The sequence below is a fragment of the Channa argus genome, chromosome 19 (assembly GCF_033026475.1).
Source record: "Channa argus isolate prfri chromosome 19, Channa argus male v1.0, whole genome shotgun sequence".
NCBI classification, from domain to species: Eukaryota; Metazoa; Chordata; class Actinopteri; order Anabantiformes; family Channidae; genus Channa; species Channa argus.
This window is the reverse complement of record NC_090215.1, coordinates 13,381,433-13,399,106: the sequence shown is the minus strand read 5'-3', so window position 1 is coordinate 13,399,106 and position 17,674 is coordinate 13,381,433. Positions and strand designations below refer to the sequence as shown.

The 17,674-nt window shown below is 40.3% G+C and overlaps 2 protein-coding genes across 4 annotated transcripts; one reads left to right on the top strand and one right to left on the bottom strand.

The window, feature by feature from the left end:
- Positions 1 to 18: 18 nt before the first annotated feature.
- u2surp (U2 snRNP-associated SURP domain containing) lies at positions 19 to 8,595 on the bottom strand. 3 transcript variants are annotated; one of them, XM_067486480.1, is made up of 26 exons: positions 8,497 to 8,595; positions 7,625 to 7,723; positions 7,400 to 7,514; positions 7,138 to 7,262; positions 6,970 to 7,040; positions 6,759 to 6,847; positions 6,565 to 6,600; positions 6,374 to 6,456; positions 6,007 to 6,172; positions 5,704 to 5,915; positions 5,218 to 5,261; positions 3,649 to 3,753; positions 3,492 to 3,558; positions 3,193 to 3,356; positions 2,881 to 3,043; positions 2,691 to 2,770; positions 2,503 to 2,590; positions 2,281 to 2,415; positions 1,955 to 2,144; positions 1,764 to 1,844; positions 1,571 to 1,622; positions 1,348 to 1,492; positions 1,135 to 1,245; positions 940 to 1,046; positions 656 to 832; positions 19 to 540 (listed from the first exon to the last, which is right to left on the bottom strand). In XM_067486480.1, the coding sequence occupies exons 1-26, from the start codon at positions 8,536 to 8,538 to the stop codon at positions 402 to 404; spliced, it is 2,886 nt and encodes a 961-aa protein (XP_067342581.1). In that variant the 5' UTR covers positions 8,539 to 8,595; the 3' UTR covers positions 19 to 401. The 3 variants fall into 3 exon arrangements, with proteins under 3 accessions (XP_067342581.1, XP_067342582.1, XP_067342583.1); XM_067486481.1 differs by lacking the exon at positions 6,565 to 6,600; XM_067486482.1 differs by lacking the exons at positions 5,218 to 5,261; positions 6,007 to 6,172; positions 6,374 to 6,456; ... (5 more) ...; positions 7,625 to 7,723; positions 8,497 to 8,595 and having other exon boundaries at positions 5,704 to 5,892.
- Positions 8,596 to 10,065: 1,470 nt separating this feature from the next.
- Positions 10,066 to 17,455, top strand: pcolce2b (procollagen C-endopeptidase enhancer 2b). Its single transcript, XM_067486493.1, has 9 exons — positions 10,066 to 10,405; positions 10,670 to 10,778; positions 11,202 to 11,457; positions 12,599 to 12,723; positions 12,986 to 13,122; positions 13,225 to 13,388; positions 14,267 to 14,350; positions 16,023 to 16,190; positions 16,567 to 17,455. The coding sequence occupies exons 1-9, from the start codon at positions 10,278 to 10,280 to the stop codon at positions 16,695 to 16,697; spliced, it is 1,302 nt and encodes a 433-aa protein (XP_067342594.1). The 5' UTR covers positions 10,066 to 10,277; the 3' UTR covers positions 16,698 to 17,455.
- The last annotated feature ends 219 nt before the right edge of the window (positions 17,456 to 17,674 follow it).

Sequence of the window (17,674 nt, the reverse complement as noted above, 5' to 3'; positions counted from 1 at the left end):
GTTTCTGAAAGTCACCAATTTAATTAAAAGACACTTGTTTATTAGGAATTATTTTTAATGTGAACTACAAAAACAGAAAATGACAGCATGAATATAAGACTATTGTCAACACACTCTGTACGGGTGTGGTCTACCACGTGGATGAATTCCAACTGGAGGTGGGGGGCAATCAGGAGACACAAGCACATTTTTTTTTTTTGTTTGTACAATATAAAACAGCAATGGCCCCATCCATTAATATACCTATTGGTGACCCATGCAACGCCCTCCACTCTTCTTTATCTATACATTAACATTTGGGTAAAGATCTTCAGCTGCCAAATCCATCAAATCTTTTTATACAACACAGCGCAGACAAGAGAAGAATGGGAGGAAAGGCCAGTTTAGAGGTTGAAGGTGTGTCAGTGTTTGCTCTTCTTTGATTTTTTGTGAGACCGATGAGGAGACCTTGATTTGGAGCGGGACTTCTTTGCAGATTTCTTGGGTGTCCTGGAGCGCGACCTCCTGGATCGTTTAGGTGTGCGAGGCGATGAGGGAGACCTAGTGAAACAAAGAAATAGCTATCACCTTTTTTCCCTATTTTATTACCCAATACCATTATTAAGGAGTGTGGGAAAATGCATGGTTAACAAACAAGCAGCGGACACTATTTTACCTCTTGGAGGACTTCTTGTTGCTGGATCGAGGGGAGTCTTTATGGGAAGAGCGGGACGACGTGTCTTTAGAGTATGATCGGTCAGAACGTTCCGATCGCTCTGAACGGGGAGAGGATGACCGACCTCGTCTGCTGCTACTCCGTGTTGGGCTGGGGGACCCACTGTGACGCCGCTTCCTATCAGACGGAGGGAACAAATTAAACACCGTGTTTTATGAGGCACACTCAGAAATACTGAAACTACACCTTTACCGAGTAATAAACCTGGCAAATGGTTGTCTCACCTCTCTTTCCTAGTTGGCGTGTCCTCCTTCTCCTTTTCCTTCTTCAAGTCTTTTAAACGTGTGTCAGCTTTCTCTTTCTCACGTTCAAGTTTCTCCTTTTCTTTTTCCTAAAGTAAAATTGCACAATAAATTACACTTTCCATTTTAGTTCATGTACTCATCACATGTGGGTAAAATCTTAGAACCCAATAATACCTTCTGTAGTAATTTGTCTCTGTAGTGCTCCACCTGCTCCTGAATACTCTGGCCAGGCTTCTTTGGCCTTTTCCCAGACTCCAGCTCATCCTGGAACTTCATGACTTTAACCTGGGTAGACAGTAAAAGGAAAATGGTGAAAATAAGTCATTTGTATTGCAAACAATACAAATTATTATGAGAAGTTGCAGGTTTGTGATCATTCTTAAGTACCTCTATCTCTCTGAGCTTAGTGCGTTTCTCCTCATTCATTTCGGACATCTTGGCTTTCACATCTGAGTCATCTCTGACGGGGTTGGAGTAACTCTGATTATCTTCTGAGTAAGGGCTTTTATCATCATCACTGCCGTCCTCATTCCTTTGGTGATAGAAACACTTCATTAAAAACGGTTACTGAATAGACCGTTATCCAAAAAACCAAAAACAAAACACATACTTTTTTGTTTCTTCTGGCTGCTCAAACATCTCCCATTTAGAGGTTGTCACAGCTGAAGAGCAAACAACACATTTTAAATAATTCAGAACCCAGATTAATAGCCATTTAGCATTTTTGACTAAAATGCTACAATTTATGTAAAATATTCCCAATGTCAATACATTTCAATAGTTTCCCTCCTAAAATCTCTCACCTTGGGCCTCTAACTCAGACTCATCAACTGCTTCCCATTTTGAGGGTGCTACCTTGAAGGCTGTCTCTTTGGACTGATCAACTATTAAAAGAAAGGTAAAATAAAATTGAGTCAGTGGCATAAACCATTTTAAGGTTCATCACTAAAAACCACCTCTTATAACATCTTATCTAAATTACTGCACCACTCACAAGGTATTCCATCAATGTCTTCTTCCATAGGCTTAATAGGAACACCATCTAGGTCATCCAGGGCAGCTCCGTCAATAGGAGCTCCATCAATGGGCACTGCATCAATCGGCACCCCATCCACATCTTCCAATAGAGCGCTATCTACATAGTCCCCTAGTGGAGCCCCATCAATGTCCTCTGTTGGCTCAGGCTGCACCCAAAAAAAAAGAACAGAAAAAAAGTATAAGTTTGGACTTCAGTCAGTGATGTAATAGGTTGTGAAAGCCAAGTTACTGTCATTACATTTTTGAAGAATTACAAAGATGACGTATTGTTCTACCATTTACCTCCACAATGGCAGCAGGCTCTTTCTCTGCAGAGAGATTCACTAGACCCAGAAATATGTTCTGCAGCTTAATAAGGAAGGGGTCTGGATATACAGCCCAGTCCTCCCATGCCCGGAAACATGACATTATTCGTTGCTGTAAGAAAACAAAGATATAGAAAGTTGGAATAGGTTGCCAAGGTTGGTGATAAAGTGAAATGAACAGAATGTCTACATTTGGTACCTTAAAGTTCTCACACTGAAGGTGACCCTGTATTGTTTTGTATGTAGCATTGAGGTCCGAGAAAATCTGGCAGAGCTTTGTCTCAAAACTGGTGGAAGAAAGATAAGGGCATAATGTAAATCTGAAAACAGACTATAACAATTTTAAATTCCGTGTTATAGTCCAGGTTGTTAAATTCCACAACTTACTATTTTCTGTAGTAAGATGCATTAGTTACTTTGGCAGAGGAATTGTACAGCACATCAGAAACAAGATATAACCGTGCAATCTGAAATTTGAAAGAGAAATGTTCACATTAATGCCAGAATTTTTCTTTAGGCAACTGTCTCCAAAAGAACTTAATGTTGATGTAAGTCACTTCCTGGCCAAGGGCCTTGCCTTCTTGGGAAGAGGGGTCTTGAGAATAGAGAGGGACTCTGTGATGCACTCTACAATCTCTTCTGCAGCTTCAGCATGACTAAGACAAAACAGCATGGCTTCTGCTATATCTCCCCTCCTGGGAGTCAAACCACGCAGCATCTCCTCTAGTTTGTCCCGCTCCCTGCAGAGATGAAAAACAAGCAAGAATTCAAAGTACAGGCTTATTAATAGGGGTTCATTTAAACACAATGGTTTCATACATTAATCGATTATCCAGTTAATGACTAAACTGCATAATTATTGCCACTATTCACTGGGAAAATGTCTTACTCTTCTTTCAAGCAGCCTTTCTTGCCTGCCTCCTCCTCATCTTCCTCTTCCTCACCATCATCATAAGGACCATGGAGATATGGATTAAGAGGAGGTGGGCGCCAAAAGGAGCCATTTTTAAACATCCTAAAATCCTCTGTTCGCCATTTGCCTGGTGCTTCACCCTGACAAAGAAATTATTAAAAATACCATAATCAAACCTAATGGGCCATCATCCCAGAACATTAACTTTTTTCTCTAGATACCACAGAAGTGTTTTAATAAAATCCAGCAATATTTAAAACCCAAACAATTTAAACCTGTAGTATGGAGTAGAGCTTCCACCGGTAGTACACATGTGCTGGGCTCTGGTTCTCAAACAGAAACCTGCAAGAAAAACACAAGTCTGCAAATACAGCCTTTCAACCAAAAGAAGCTATAAATATGAACACATTTCTAGCATACTGTTGCACGGACCTGTACATGGGATTGTTGATTTCTCTGTTCATGATCATGGCTTCAAACATTGGGCCCTCGCGCACAACAAACTCAATCATTCGGTGGATGAGAGAGAGCAAATTCCTACAAGAAAAACACAGTTAAAGCAAACAGATTCAGACTGGCCTGATATTTGAGCACTAGAAAAAGCCTGCCTATTAAATCTTTATTTATGCTTGGCAACTAGACACTCCGAAAGTTTGTCTTACTAAAGACAAAGTGGATATCTCACAAAGAAATGTGGAAACTGTCACATACAACAGGCTACACTTGAGCGAGCTGCCACACAGCATTCACGGCAGTAGACATACAATATGTATATTTCTAATGATGATAGTAGGATATCCTATAAGGAAGACAACTGTTGGAAGTGTCACATGACCAGGCATAAACTGACTGTAATTCATTATGCCTCTGGGCCTGTGTACAACCTCAATGAATAAATGCTGTCAAAACTTGGTACAATAAAAGATTAAATTAAGAATTAATTCAAAAACAAATCAGGTTTTTTTAGTTTTTTTTTTTTAAATTGTCTATAAATTGTTACCAGGTTTGTGATTAAGTTCATGCCTGTGTTCTCTGAAGCTTTAGTGCAACATATTTTAATTACATTGCACTGCTGGGACACTTTCAAATCTCCCTAAATTCAAATTTCTCAAAATAGGAACAAGTGAAGCTGAAGAAGGCGGAGTGAGAAAGAACCAAAGCAGTATAGGATTGTTGGCCTAAACAGTCCAAACTGTTTATCTACTGGTGGAACTGATAATGACTGAATATACTACAAATGGAATCACTACAGTTTTTTGTGACAATGATGCAGGCTGTATACAATTAACCTAAAGTGGCCAACAAGACAAAGGATGTCTTTTATTTGACAACACAGATCACATTTACTTGTATTGGAGCCGATCGTACCAATGGCAAGGTAAAATTCAGTATACTTTCCCAATCCATCCCATGATGCTTTTCAGGTCCCTCGCTGCTGCAGACAGTTCAACTTGTGCTGCTCACCAAGGCCAATGTCAAAGGTCATAGACTAATGCTGGCAGGTTTAGATTTGTTGGCAGGGACCAGATTTACTGAGCTCCCAATAGAATGACAGAGGCCAAGGGGGTAGGCGGTCTGAGTGAGCAATGGTCAGAGGTGTTTACAAACTACACGTCTAGGGGTCAGCAGACTATGTATGTTGCATAGTACTAGTTCACTAAAGCTGAGCAACACAATTCAATGTTTATGTATGGAGTGGAGATGTGATGGAATAATGTCATGTCCTATGTGTCTAACAGCAACTAAATAAGTGGCTACGTATTTAAAGAAAACATAAATGATGGTGGCACGTGAAGGAGCAGGGTACAGAACAAACTTGTCCTGTCAGTCAGTATTCTCCTATGTACTAATATGAAATCATTGTATAACTGCCTCAACCGTTGCTCACGCACACAGACCATCCCCCTGTAGCATGCAGTGATCAACTGATCAAACTTTTAGCTTTATTATGGGATGTTTTTTCTAAGTTTTTACACCAATTTAAAAAAGAAAAACATGTACCTTTCTGTTGGGATAACCACTTTGACTATGGCTTGCGACAGAGTCTGTATATGAAGTCACATCAGATAATAAACATAGAATGTGAGTATTGTTAAAAAGGCAACAGATAAAATGTTTAAAAATGCATTTAAAAGTGCAAAAAGACAACAACTTTCCTTTACTGCTGTCAGTTTTACTAAAGGTCGTACACCCCTGACATGTCATTAACTACAAACACCTGGTCTGTAACACTGACCATTTACTGCACACTAACACTTCATTTTACCCACACCTCAATATACAGTGCAAATCATTTTCTTCCTGACAACCAAAAAAAAATAAAAAAAAAACTGAAGAAAAAAAAAAAAAACTAAATCTACCACTTACAGTATCTATGATTTAAACCTGTACTAACTTCTCAATAGAAAAGCTAATATCTTACCATCAGAAAAAAACAAAACATTGCCATAACCCATGAGAAAATCCTAGGCCTACATGTTGAGTTACCTTCTCAAACTCCTCCTTGTTTTTAGGTGGAGGAAGCAAAGGCGCATTGGGGTTCTTTAGCCTCTCCCGGGGCTGTGCATTGAAGGGAAGGCCAGAGGGAGGTGGTGGGAGTGTGTGCTCCATCATGGAAGGAGGGATGTAGATGGGGTGGGGTGGAATGGGCACACCTTTGCCCCATCCTAATTTCATCTCAAAGTTCATTATCATCTTTCCTATAATGGGTGGAGCAAAAATATATTTTTCAAAGGCTGGGAAAAGCACAAGTATGTAATTTATACAATATGAAAAATTACAGGTTTTTACCATTTAGGTTCTTGAGTGCTCGCTCAGCATCCCTCCTGTTCATGAAAGCCACAAAGCCACAGTTCCTCTCCCGAGCCCTCTCCTCATCAGTCCTCGGCCACATGATCTTCACACTAGCTAGTGGGCCATAGCGACCAAACTCCTGACACAGCATCTCTTCATTCATCTGCGATTTAAAAACAATTTTCAAAATAGTATTACTTCATAAACAAACTAAGTAAATATCTGCAAAGAATAACTACTTTAAATTACGGGCATAAGAAGCACATAGGCCTAAATTAAGTTGTTCTGCTCACAACCCCGCTATGTGACTCAGGGCTTTAGTGTCTCTCATATCCACTTGATAAGTGTTTGGATGGAAATTCACCTGTGGATTGATGTTTCCAAGATACAAGTTAGTAGTGGATGGATCTCCGACATCGTGGGAACCTGGCGCACAATCATCCAAAGCTGCAGACACAAAGAAGAGAGCAGAATTTCCAACTGCTGTCTGACAGGACAACAAAATTTCAAAGCAACATGAAAGTATTCACAGCCACTGTATTAAGTCAAAATTACCACTGGACGGACGGTTTCTTCTTGAAGAACCATCCGCTAAAAAAAGCAGAAAAGGAGTATAAATTTTGTTTCAGGGTGAAAATGGAAAAAGAGGAGGGGGGGGGGGGGGGGGAGTGGTGTAAGGCGTGCAGGACAGAGCCATTTTAGGCCAGGTTAGTCCATAAAACACAGCCATGCAGCTTAAAGACACTTACTTGAACGTCTTCCATCCAAGCTTGAGAGAGGTTCAAAACGACTAACACGTCCCTTGAGCTTGTGTCTTTCATCCCTTTCTTCCTGTATTCTACAGGTACATGTTTCAATTAAGTAAAACTATTTACTACTACTTCTGTATTTACATTCATAATTCACACCATCATATCAGAAAAACACTCGTTACAGATTTATGATTTGTTGATACGTAACTGTTTGAGTTCTTCTTTGAAAAGCTCCAAGTTGCTTTTTTTCTTTTCCTTTTCAGTATTTTTCTTCACAGACTAAAAGAATAATGTGAAAATGATGTCAGCACAGTAAAAACTAAATATTTTTTACATTTATTACAGCAATATCAAGAGAAGCTGTGACAGTACTCACATGTTTTTTGTCCAATGCTAAAAATTGAGGTGGGGTTTCCAAAGGCAAAAAACTTTTTGTTTGCGTTTCAAAACGTGATTTAGGCTTGTACAACTTTCCTTTTTTGTCATCAACAGCTGCTTCTTCTAAGACCACAAAGAAGAGGTTTGTGCAATATTTTAGTCACAAAACATTATTCACTTTTTTAAACCTGAGGATGTAGTGCCCTGCAGATGGGTCTTACATTACATGCAACTATTTGCAAGATGCATAATATAAATACCTTTTGTTGCATTTGCAATACCACCACGGACAAAGGCCTTGACTTTGCCTTCCCCTCCTCCTTCAAAAGCAGCCAGAAACTCTTCATAAATTTCTGCCGCTGCCCGCTCATCCTCCTGAACACAGAAACCAGAATCAAAGTTTTTTCTTTTTTATTATTTACTGTGAAATACCTTGAAGACAATGTACATGGACATGATTGCTCCAAACGGAATCCCATTCTTACTTTTTTCTTTATCTCATCTTGTTCCTTTTTACTCAGTGTCCTCTTTGCCACTGCCATTTTGCCAATGCTGAAAGACTTCAGTTTGCTCTCAAGTAGCGCCTGCCGATGTAAACAAAGCATGGGTGACTTTCACCAGGTGTTCGATCGCAAAATTGCAATACAAAGACTTAACAGAGTACATATATGACAATCAGTTGTGTTGACTTTTATTATTCTGGTACTTACTGGAGCATGACATTTATGATTCTGAAAGGTAAATTTAGAGGGGGTCTTTATGCTGTTGACAACACGTAACTCGCAATGCTCTATAAAATGGGATGTGCTCGCTCGTAGTTGTGATCACGACCCACACGTTTGAAGGTCATTGTTTAACTTTTAATGTTATTTACCTCTATATATTATCTGTTGTATTTGGTTGCAGCTGAGCAATGACGTTAGCTACAAATGAGAAAAATTAGCCCGAGGCCCAAGAAGCTGGTCTCTGCTGCAGCGCCGACTGAATGCATTAAGCGGTGCAAAGGCCCGAGTTCTCTAACATTCAATTTACCATTTCTAAATGAAATACACCGAAACCAGACGTTGTGTTGACGACTAGCAATGATTGTATTAGCTCATAAGTTGTGAAAATAGTTTATCTTTCGGGATAAACTAAATGGATAGCATAGCTTAGCTAAATTAGCCAGTGTGGCCGGGCAACTCAAAGGTTAGCTAGCTTGGTAGTTAGCTAACACCGTTGCGCACACTCATAACTTTTCTCTCCTACAAACTACAAATATGTAAATACCTACTGTTGTTCAGATATGTTATTTATTACATTATTTACATTACAACCATTAAGACATAGCTAAGAGGTGTTTGAACTGTAAAATTACCTTTGCGCTAGCTTTTTGAGAGCCAGGCGTTCGATCCGCCATCTTTTGTGGAACTAAAATGTAATCGATCGCGGATTAGAAGATAGCGGCAAATGTGAAACTCAAGGCAGCACAGTCAATCCTCGAATCACAGATTACTGAGCAGTTCGCCACCATTTATCGATGGTTAGGTTCAAATGTACAAACAAAACTGTTACGTTGCTGCGCCCAAGCATTATTATTATTATTACTACGAGACCTTATCTCGTAATTACGAGATGAGAATACCGAATTTACAAGTTATGATACTCGTAATTATGAGATACTGGACGAGATTCAGAACCTGGCTTAGATTAATCAGGTTTTTAGGATGTCTTCAGTCTCACAGTAGTTCTGTGATCGTTTTCAATACTTCCAAAACTGTCGATAGATAATTCGGGGGACTAAGCTTTTCAAAATGTCAACGAATAGGATATAAAACGAGGTTTGATTTGCAGCATATAGTATAACGTTGTATGTTTCTTCTGAGGCAGGAATTCACACTTTATAACTTGCCTGAGAATCATCGCGTTATTACATTTTCTTGGTTGACACATGGAAATCAGTCAGTTGTCAGTAGGTCCAATGCTACAAAGCGGAAACAAACCGTTATTAGCCAATTCGGCATATTTAATGTTGCTAAATGTAAACATATAGTCTACAAATGAGGCCAAGCTAAAGCTCACAGCGCGACGTTTTCTGTATCTATGGCAACATAACATTTCTTGTTCCTCTTCTCACGAGGGAACTCTTTTAACATGAGTCGACAGTTTTGTCGACAGTCGAAGGTTTTAACATGTTTAAAAGAGTGTGCGTGGCCAACTTCTGCAGGAAATAGGAAGTATCGTGTTGCCATGGATACGAAGCGTCACACTGCAAGCAGCATATTGAATCTCGAGGCTCAGTTTACAGCCTATTTGTTGACATTCTGAGAAGGTAAATCCGACGAATTATAATGTCGACAGTTCTGTTTTACTATAGAGTTCTGGAAGTAACTTCAGAAGTAACTATCACAAAACTACTCTGATACTGAAGACATCCTAAAAAACTACTTTTTCCGAGGCAGGTTCTGAAACGTTCTTAATTACGAGTAACATAACTCCTCAATACGAGATCCGGATCTCGTAATTACGACATAATGTCTCTAATATTTTTTTCCTTCGGTGAATCCAATGCGCGCCGCCGTTCCTTTCCAATGACAGAATTAACTTCAAACCTAATAACAATTGTCCATAATGAAATTTGTGCCATATTTATTCCAGCAGGTGGTGTTGTTGGTCTCTATAGCGCTCATTTACAAGTTAGTGGTCCTGTGCTTATTTTGTCAAGTCGCAGCCTACGGCTGTCTCAAACACCTATTTTTGTGATGTTTAGCTTGGTGCAAAAATGTACATTCTTCCTGGAAGTCAAGCCAAGGTTGACGTCTGTCATGCACGTGTCCTCAACACTGGGGCTAAGAAGAGCGGTCTTTCTAACTGGAAAGCCACAACCATTATGTATGTAAGAGTCACTGAATCCCTGAGTCAGGTTTAGTCCTAGGTCTCATCCTTGGCACTAATGCGAGAGCCAACACCCTCCCAGCCCGACTTTATTTTTTTTTAAGATTTTTTGGGCGAGGGAGGGGGGTAGCAGTCCCCTGTGCGTCCTCCCTCCTTCAACGCAGAACAAACGCTATATTCATCTGCTCCAGCCTGCAGTTACTAACTGAAAGTCCCTGCAGGAACTCCTGGGTACTTGCCCCACCGCCTGAGCCGCTGAACGTAATGCCATTCATGCCACGAAACAGGCGAAACGCCTGCTCCGTTGACCCAGCAATGTGGAGTACATGCAGTATTTTTTGCGCATGGAGTCTACTCTTCTTGACAGAGGTCTGTGCGCAGTCTCAGCAGAGGTACATCTTTATTTTCAATTGATTAGAAAGCTTTTGAGTGGGCAAGGTGTGAGGGACCGTGTGTATATCCTGGAAGCAGCGTTGGTGGAGGAATAGTCTGCAATGTGGGTTATACCTCCAGCCAGGACGTATGGCGCAATGCCGAGGCGTGAAATTAGTAATAAATTAACCACAGGCCGACATTAATGCTTATACTTACTTATTGTTTTAAGTCATGCATCATTTTGATATTTGGAAATCAGAAAACCTTCTTTCCTCCTCCAGACCAACCTTCACTTGCGGCGGCAACATCACAGGGGAGTCTGGAGTAATCGGGAGCCAGGGGTACCCAGGAGTTTACCCTCCAAACACCAAATGTGTTTGGAAAATCACAGTGAGTCATAGTTCATATTCGCATGTTTTGTTTTTTTGCGCCACAGCCCAGAAATCGAAGATAAAATTGTATAGCCAAATTGTTAAACTCAGCAAACAGCTGCAGTATGAAACAGCATGCTACTCTTTGACTAACCTCAAACTCCTAATTTCCATCTAAAAATACTTTACCACAGCTACAGCTAGCTTAAGGCAGTTTTTGTATTATATCAGTGTACTTTAAAAGAGTGAAGATGACAGTGGGGCTGGAACTGTTTGGTGCACACGAGTAACAGGTTTAACGTCATATGGGTAGAATTGTTTTGCATTATTTAAGTAACAATATTCAGTATTGATAAAAGATGTGTACTGATTGGATAGTTTAATATTCCCCAATAATTACATGAATTATGTGAAAATTATTTACCATTATCTTCCCACCCAGGTGCCCGAGGGAAAGGTTGTAGTCCTGTCATTCCGATTTATTGACTTAGAGAACGACAACCTGTGCCGCTATGACTATGTGGATGTTTACAGCGGCCATGTCAATGGGCAGAGACTCGGTCGCTTCTGTGGGACATTCAAGCCCGGAGCCCTGGTTTCCATAGACAACAAGATGCTCCTGCAGATGGTATCTGATGCCAACACAGCTGGAAGTGGCTTCCTGGCTGTTTTCTCTGCTGCCCACCCACACGAGAGAGGTAGGGGAGAAGAAGTTGGGAAAATTAACTTGGCATGTTTTTTCTTCATTCTGCTGTCTTACAGTAGGTGTCAACGGCATGAGGGCAGCAGCTGTGTAGAGAATGTCTTACCACTGGCCAGGTGTGTGGAGCCACGTGTGACTGTGTCTCAGCCATGACTCCAAAAAAAGAATGTGATACTAACCTTTGAGTAGGCAAAGAGTCAGTCTTTGAAAAGCAAATTACAGGGGCTATTTGACATGTTTTTTCAGTACGGTCACTACATGCTATCACAATGACCAGACAAGAGAAAGAAGAAGTTTGATTCTTTAGGTAGAGCTCAGTTTTTGAATCACCTTTAAGAGATGCACAGTCACAGCAGAACAAAAGGGAATATAATTTTTTCAGTGACCTTTGGAAGTTGCGGTTGTTCAACAAAGTTAGTTGTGGGTTTAAGCTTCCAGCGTGTTGACAAAAAGAGAGCAACATTTCAACACTTCTCACAGTGAGATGTGGAATTTTTTTGGATGGCTTAAGTACAAAGCACAGGTCAAAAGTATAATTTAGAGATGTTTCTGCAGGATAGCAAAGTTTTTTCTACTGTGGAATTTTAATGGCTGGTTCTCTTTATGGAAGGAGCTGACTGCTGTTGTGGACAATGACTATTAACCAGCTGACCTGGCTTTTACACAATGGATGCTACTATTGCCACTGTGTCTCTGAGCATTGTCAGAATAGCACAGAGCAACAAGTCATCTGCTAAGTGTCAGCTTTTGGGACTGTAAATAGTACTTCTTGAGATATGTTGGAAACATCAAACTAAGTGTATGTTACAAAGAAAACAGAGATTCACGTGTTTGATTCTCTGAACAGTTTGCATGGTGATGTTTCTCACATGTTTGACAGAATTGGAAGCATGTTATATTTTTGAAACCCCTTACCGCATTCAACTAACGAGTGACTTACTTTTGATATGCTCATTGTGACGGAGTGCAACAAGAGCAGCTATCAAAGTAGACAAGTGGTGATTAATTACATGAGGAAATCATTTGAATTCTAGTCCTGCCTTTAAAAGGATGACAATTTCCTTCAAAGACAAAAGAAAGAAAATGAATGCCATTTCACACAGTTCCCCATAACCTATTGCCATTATTCTCAACAGGTGACCAGTACTGTGGAGGCAGATTGGACAAGCCTTCCGGGTCTTTCAAAACCCCCAACTGGCCGGAGAAGGACTACCCAGCTGGCGTCACCTGCTCTTGGCACATTGTGGCGCCAAAGAATCAGGTTGGTGTGTTAAAAAAAAAACATTCCCAATAAAAGTAGGTTTTATATGTAAATTGCAAAACAAAGTATATCACAGAGTACTTTTAGGTGAGTATGCATTGGTGGTCGAATATGAAATAATAATTGTACTGTTTTTTTTAATGTGTAACCGTTGTGGACAGCATCATCCCACAAATAGCAGAGCACCCTTTAATCAGATGGCCTATTACAAGCTTTGGCTTGATGAAAGAGGATCTTCCTTGTGATTTGTATCCTCCTGCAGATTATTGAAGTGAAGTTTGAGAAGTTTGATGTGGAACGAGACAACTACTGCCGCTATGACCACGTCTCCATTTTTAACGGGGCAGAAATAAACGATGCCAAGCGGATTGGAAAATACTGTGGAGACAGCCCCCCAGGGTGGGTGATTCTCTCGTGCTGAAGTCATCGTTGTTGCCAAACATTCACCTTTTGGATTCAGGTCAGGTCACCATCAGTCTTTTCACCTCTGCTCCTCTCCAGGCCCGTGTTCTCTGATGGGAACCAGCTCCTTATCCAGTTCCTGTCAGATCTCAGTCTAACCGCAGATGGCTTCATTGGGCACTACAAGTTCAGACCAAAGAAATTCCCCACCACCACAATACCACCCACCACTACAACACAGCCGGTCACCACCAGGCCCATACGTAGGTAGCAACTTTAAAAACTGCATAGAAAACATGTCGGCTTTATCTTTTGCTTTGTCTGTTGTCTGTCTCTAATGTCAGAACATGTGTACTGCTTAACTTAGATTACAATGCTGTTTCAATCAATACCTTTGAAGCTCTTCTTATGCTGCCTGCGGTTCTGATTTCTGAGCCACAGCTGCTTTACAACCAATGTGTAAAAGTAATTAACACATAGCAAGAACTCTGTTTACATACAACAGTTGAAAGCGGTCACTTTAAAGAGAGGTTTAGGGAGTTAGATCTTCACTCTTTAACATGCTGTTGTGAGGCATCATCCTGTTCTGCACAAAGAGGGAATAGAGGACACATTACTGGACACTGTAAGTCTAATTGTCTATGCACCCGACAGCAGCACCAAGAAATACTAAAAACTGTATTTCGTTCACATTTGTTTTGTGCAAAACTGCATTAACACAAGTTCACATACAATGTGGGCATGTGTCTGCACTCTGGCACCTGCACGTCATGATACTGCAACAGCTTTTTCTGGTGGGCTTATCTTTCCTGACTATTTCCCTCTCCAGTAAGAATAATATTTAGGCAGTCACCTTGTGTTTTTAAAGAGCCTGGGTTATTTCTTTTATGGGTTCTTTATTATGTCAAATACTAAAATCTGATATTCACATGAAATATTATTTTGCCCATTACATATTATCCTTGAGGCTAACAGCCATATGTTTGGAGAGACTCCGGTGTTGCTGAGGATACTGTGTACCATAAAAGAAGCAAATGCAACCATAGCTTATATACTTTCATCACTGGTAGGCAAAATTACAGAGACTGAATTTTCTCGGTTGTGTGTGTGTGTGTGTGTGTGTGTGTGTGTGTTTCTGCAGCTATGAAGTACTCTATTGCCCTGTGCCAGCAGAAATGCAAAAGGCGAGGAACACTTGAGAGCAATTACTGCTCCAGCAATTTTGGTAAGTACATCAGCTCTCCTGCTTTTTATTTAAACCACGGAAACAATCGGTGATATGCTCCAGCTTGGCTCGTGTTGTTATTATTACATATGTGCCAGTTTTAAACAGACAGATTTACGTCAGCAGAACCCACACGGCAGCAGCAGCAGCCAGAAATCTCTTAACAAGCTGTATATAGTCCTGATCATGTCGCTTATCTTATCTCCTCAGATTTTTCATTGCGCATCTCAGAGACCTCTTTGATACTCTGTCAGGAAATGAAGGAGTATATACAGTAGGACACGGTTACCTCCAGTGTAAACACACACGCACGCACTCAGCCTGTGACTGCGGGTAAACTGTTAATAAATGAACGTGTTGATTCAGCCTCCGTTTGCTACTCTCCTGCTCTCTGATGTTTTCCTCTCTGAGATGTTTACCACATGTGTTAGATCGGCATTTCAAAGACCTCACTTGGATTTGCATCAGGGTGGTGGTGCGTTGGTGCATGTGGAAAAAGCCGGCCGTGTGGTGTGGTTGTGCAGTCAGCACACGATATACTACATCCCATCTTAATCAAGTGGCTGCAGACTGCAGGTTAAAAATAGTGTGTCTAATCAACACTTAAAGTCAAAACTGTTGGTGTTGTTTAATTAAATGACATTTTGTAGATTTTTGCATTGTTAAAAGCAGCTCTCTGGCTTATTTAACAGTAGCAACAGATAGAACAGGCGGTTCTCTGGATAGCCTCATCTCCATCAGGAAATGAAACAGGCAGTATATTAAGTCCAGACATATTGGAACCATCAGTGCAAAGAATCCTACTCGTACTGAATGACACATGATTTGCTCTAACTAGGCTACACTGTCACCCTGCTCTCATTGCTAAATGTCAGGACTCTTAAGCAACAAAACTGTATATTTTTACTTTTGGAGACCTGGTCAGACTAAACAGGAAATAACTGGAACTTTACCCTGCACCTTGATTACAGTTTTGGAAGGACAGACAGTGAATGAAGTAGGTAAAATCTGTGCCGTATGCTGCATCTGTATTAACCACTGTCCCCATCGACAGCTACAGTAAACTCTGGAATTGCTTCTCTTTGTAAGGCTTAAAATCACAAAAACAAATCACTAAGTAAGTGATATCCTTGAAGTAGTTTCTGCATTTTTGTTTTTTTGGGAAGACGGAGCTGTTACTGAAACTCATGAGTGGATGAAGAAGTCCTAAAAAGTTCAGAGGGATTGAGAGCCTGAAAGGAAATGTTGAGAGGCTATGCTATTAATTCACTGTGACATCTTTACAGACAGGCCTCACTTCAAAGATGAGAATTTATGTGTAGTAAGCACACATTGTTCACATTTCACTTAGATAATTTATGAAGACAATAAAAAACAGATTCCTTTTACTACAACTGTTTCTATGTTTAAGTCCCCACTCTAAATTCCAGCTCTGTTATCTATGATGTTAAAAATAAAAATTCCTTTGAATTTATAAGATTATGAATTTCAGCCCAACTTTCAGCCCATTTAATTCTCTGGACTGTTGTCCAAGGTTTATTCTGGCATATTGATGACCTACCATCAATAAACCAGAATCATGGTCATGGTAAAGTATTCTCACGTTGAGCACATTGAGCATATATATGGATACATTTCAGAACTTCTGTATCTTTTTGGATATCTATTACAGTGATAACGGGCACTGTCATTACGGCAGCGATGAGAGGAGGAAGTATGTACGCCACTGTCTCCATCATCAACGTGTATAAAGAAGGCAGCCTGGCCATCCAGCAGGCAGGAAAGACCATGAGTACCAAGATCATTATCTTGTGCAAGAAGTGCCCATTTGTCAGAAGAGGTGAGTGAACAATGTGCTGGTGAAACACAATTGACTCAGTGTCATCACTTTCTGATGTACGAAATCACTGGTTGCAGAGAACTGTTCATTATCTAAACGCTGATAATCAGTACACTGTTCCCGGTTGACTGCTTTGAGTTTGCCTTCTCTGCTGTGCCGTGATGCTCAGCAGCTGATTGAGCTCGCCCCCAGGTGTGAGGTGAGCGGCAAAACTCACTGTGCAAACAATCAACGCAGCGTAAATTCTGTTTGTATGTTCCGATATAAACACATGGTATACGTGCCTGCTGCATAGAGATTTTGATATTTGATATCCCCCTGAATGTCTCTGCCATTCTGCCACTGCATTCAGGTTTTTTTTGTGTTTCTTCACCAGGCTTGAACTACCTCTTCATGGGCCAGGTGGACGAGGAGGGCCGGGGGAAAATCGCCCCGCACCACTTTGTCATGGCGTTTAAGACAAAGAACCAGAAAGGACTTAATGTTCTGAAAAACCAGCGCTGCTGAGGATCTCCTTTGGTCTGGTGTGCCTGAGGCTCAGCTGTGGATGGAAATAATTAAGCAGATAAAAATATTCTGTTCATGTCAACAAACACAGGTCACAAAAACAACATAGTCTGGACGCAGAGCTGCCAGTACATAAACATGATTCCTTTACGAGCAACTCAGATTTGAGTATTTATTCATTTTGCTGTTGATTGCATGTTTTTAGAATAAACACGTATTTCCACTTTGCTTTCTGTTTAAATTCAACCAGTTAGTCTGCTATGAAAGGATTATTAGTTAAAATCTCCATCCATCTTCTCAGATCATTTGTAGTCCACATTCCTGTCAGGCTCTTAGTAGTGAATTAAACTGTAACAGTAAAGCACAGAGACAATCGGATTGATAATCAAATGAGTTATGTTACAGCTTAATGATGGTGTTTACAACTCCCAGTTGTTTTTCTGTATTCAGTTTTAACTCCTCGAGTTTTAAAAGTTTGACAAGAAATTGAATAAAGTGCAATATTTAATATATACATGATTGTTTGAAACACATTTTATGTAGGTTTGTGAATCAGATGAGGACCTTCCGTGCTTAAGCTCTTTTGTTTAGTTTGTTTACAGATGCAAAGCACCATCATCAGCATATATATATTTTCCTTACAGTCAGTTTTTAAAGTCGGAGGTATGAAATGAAAGATATTTTCATATGAAAAAGTTTGTGAATATTATTTATATTTTATTGTTTTCATCTGCCCAAATAAAACTCCTTTAACGTTGTCCTTTCGTTTCTCTTTGTCTTTGTACATGAAGTTTCAACTGGGAACCCAGAGAGGCCAAATAATATTAGATCTGGTCTGTTGAGAACAGCCAAGGCAGCTATGCTCGGCTAAGCATGTAAACGGATCAGGTGTGACTGCATAATCTCTCACAAGGACTAGTCTGCCGGAACAACTGTTTTTTTTTTTTTTTTCTGGTTTCCATGCTTGAGTGGCCCCC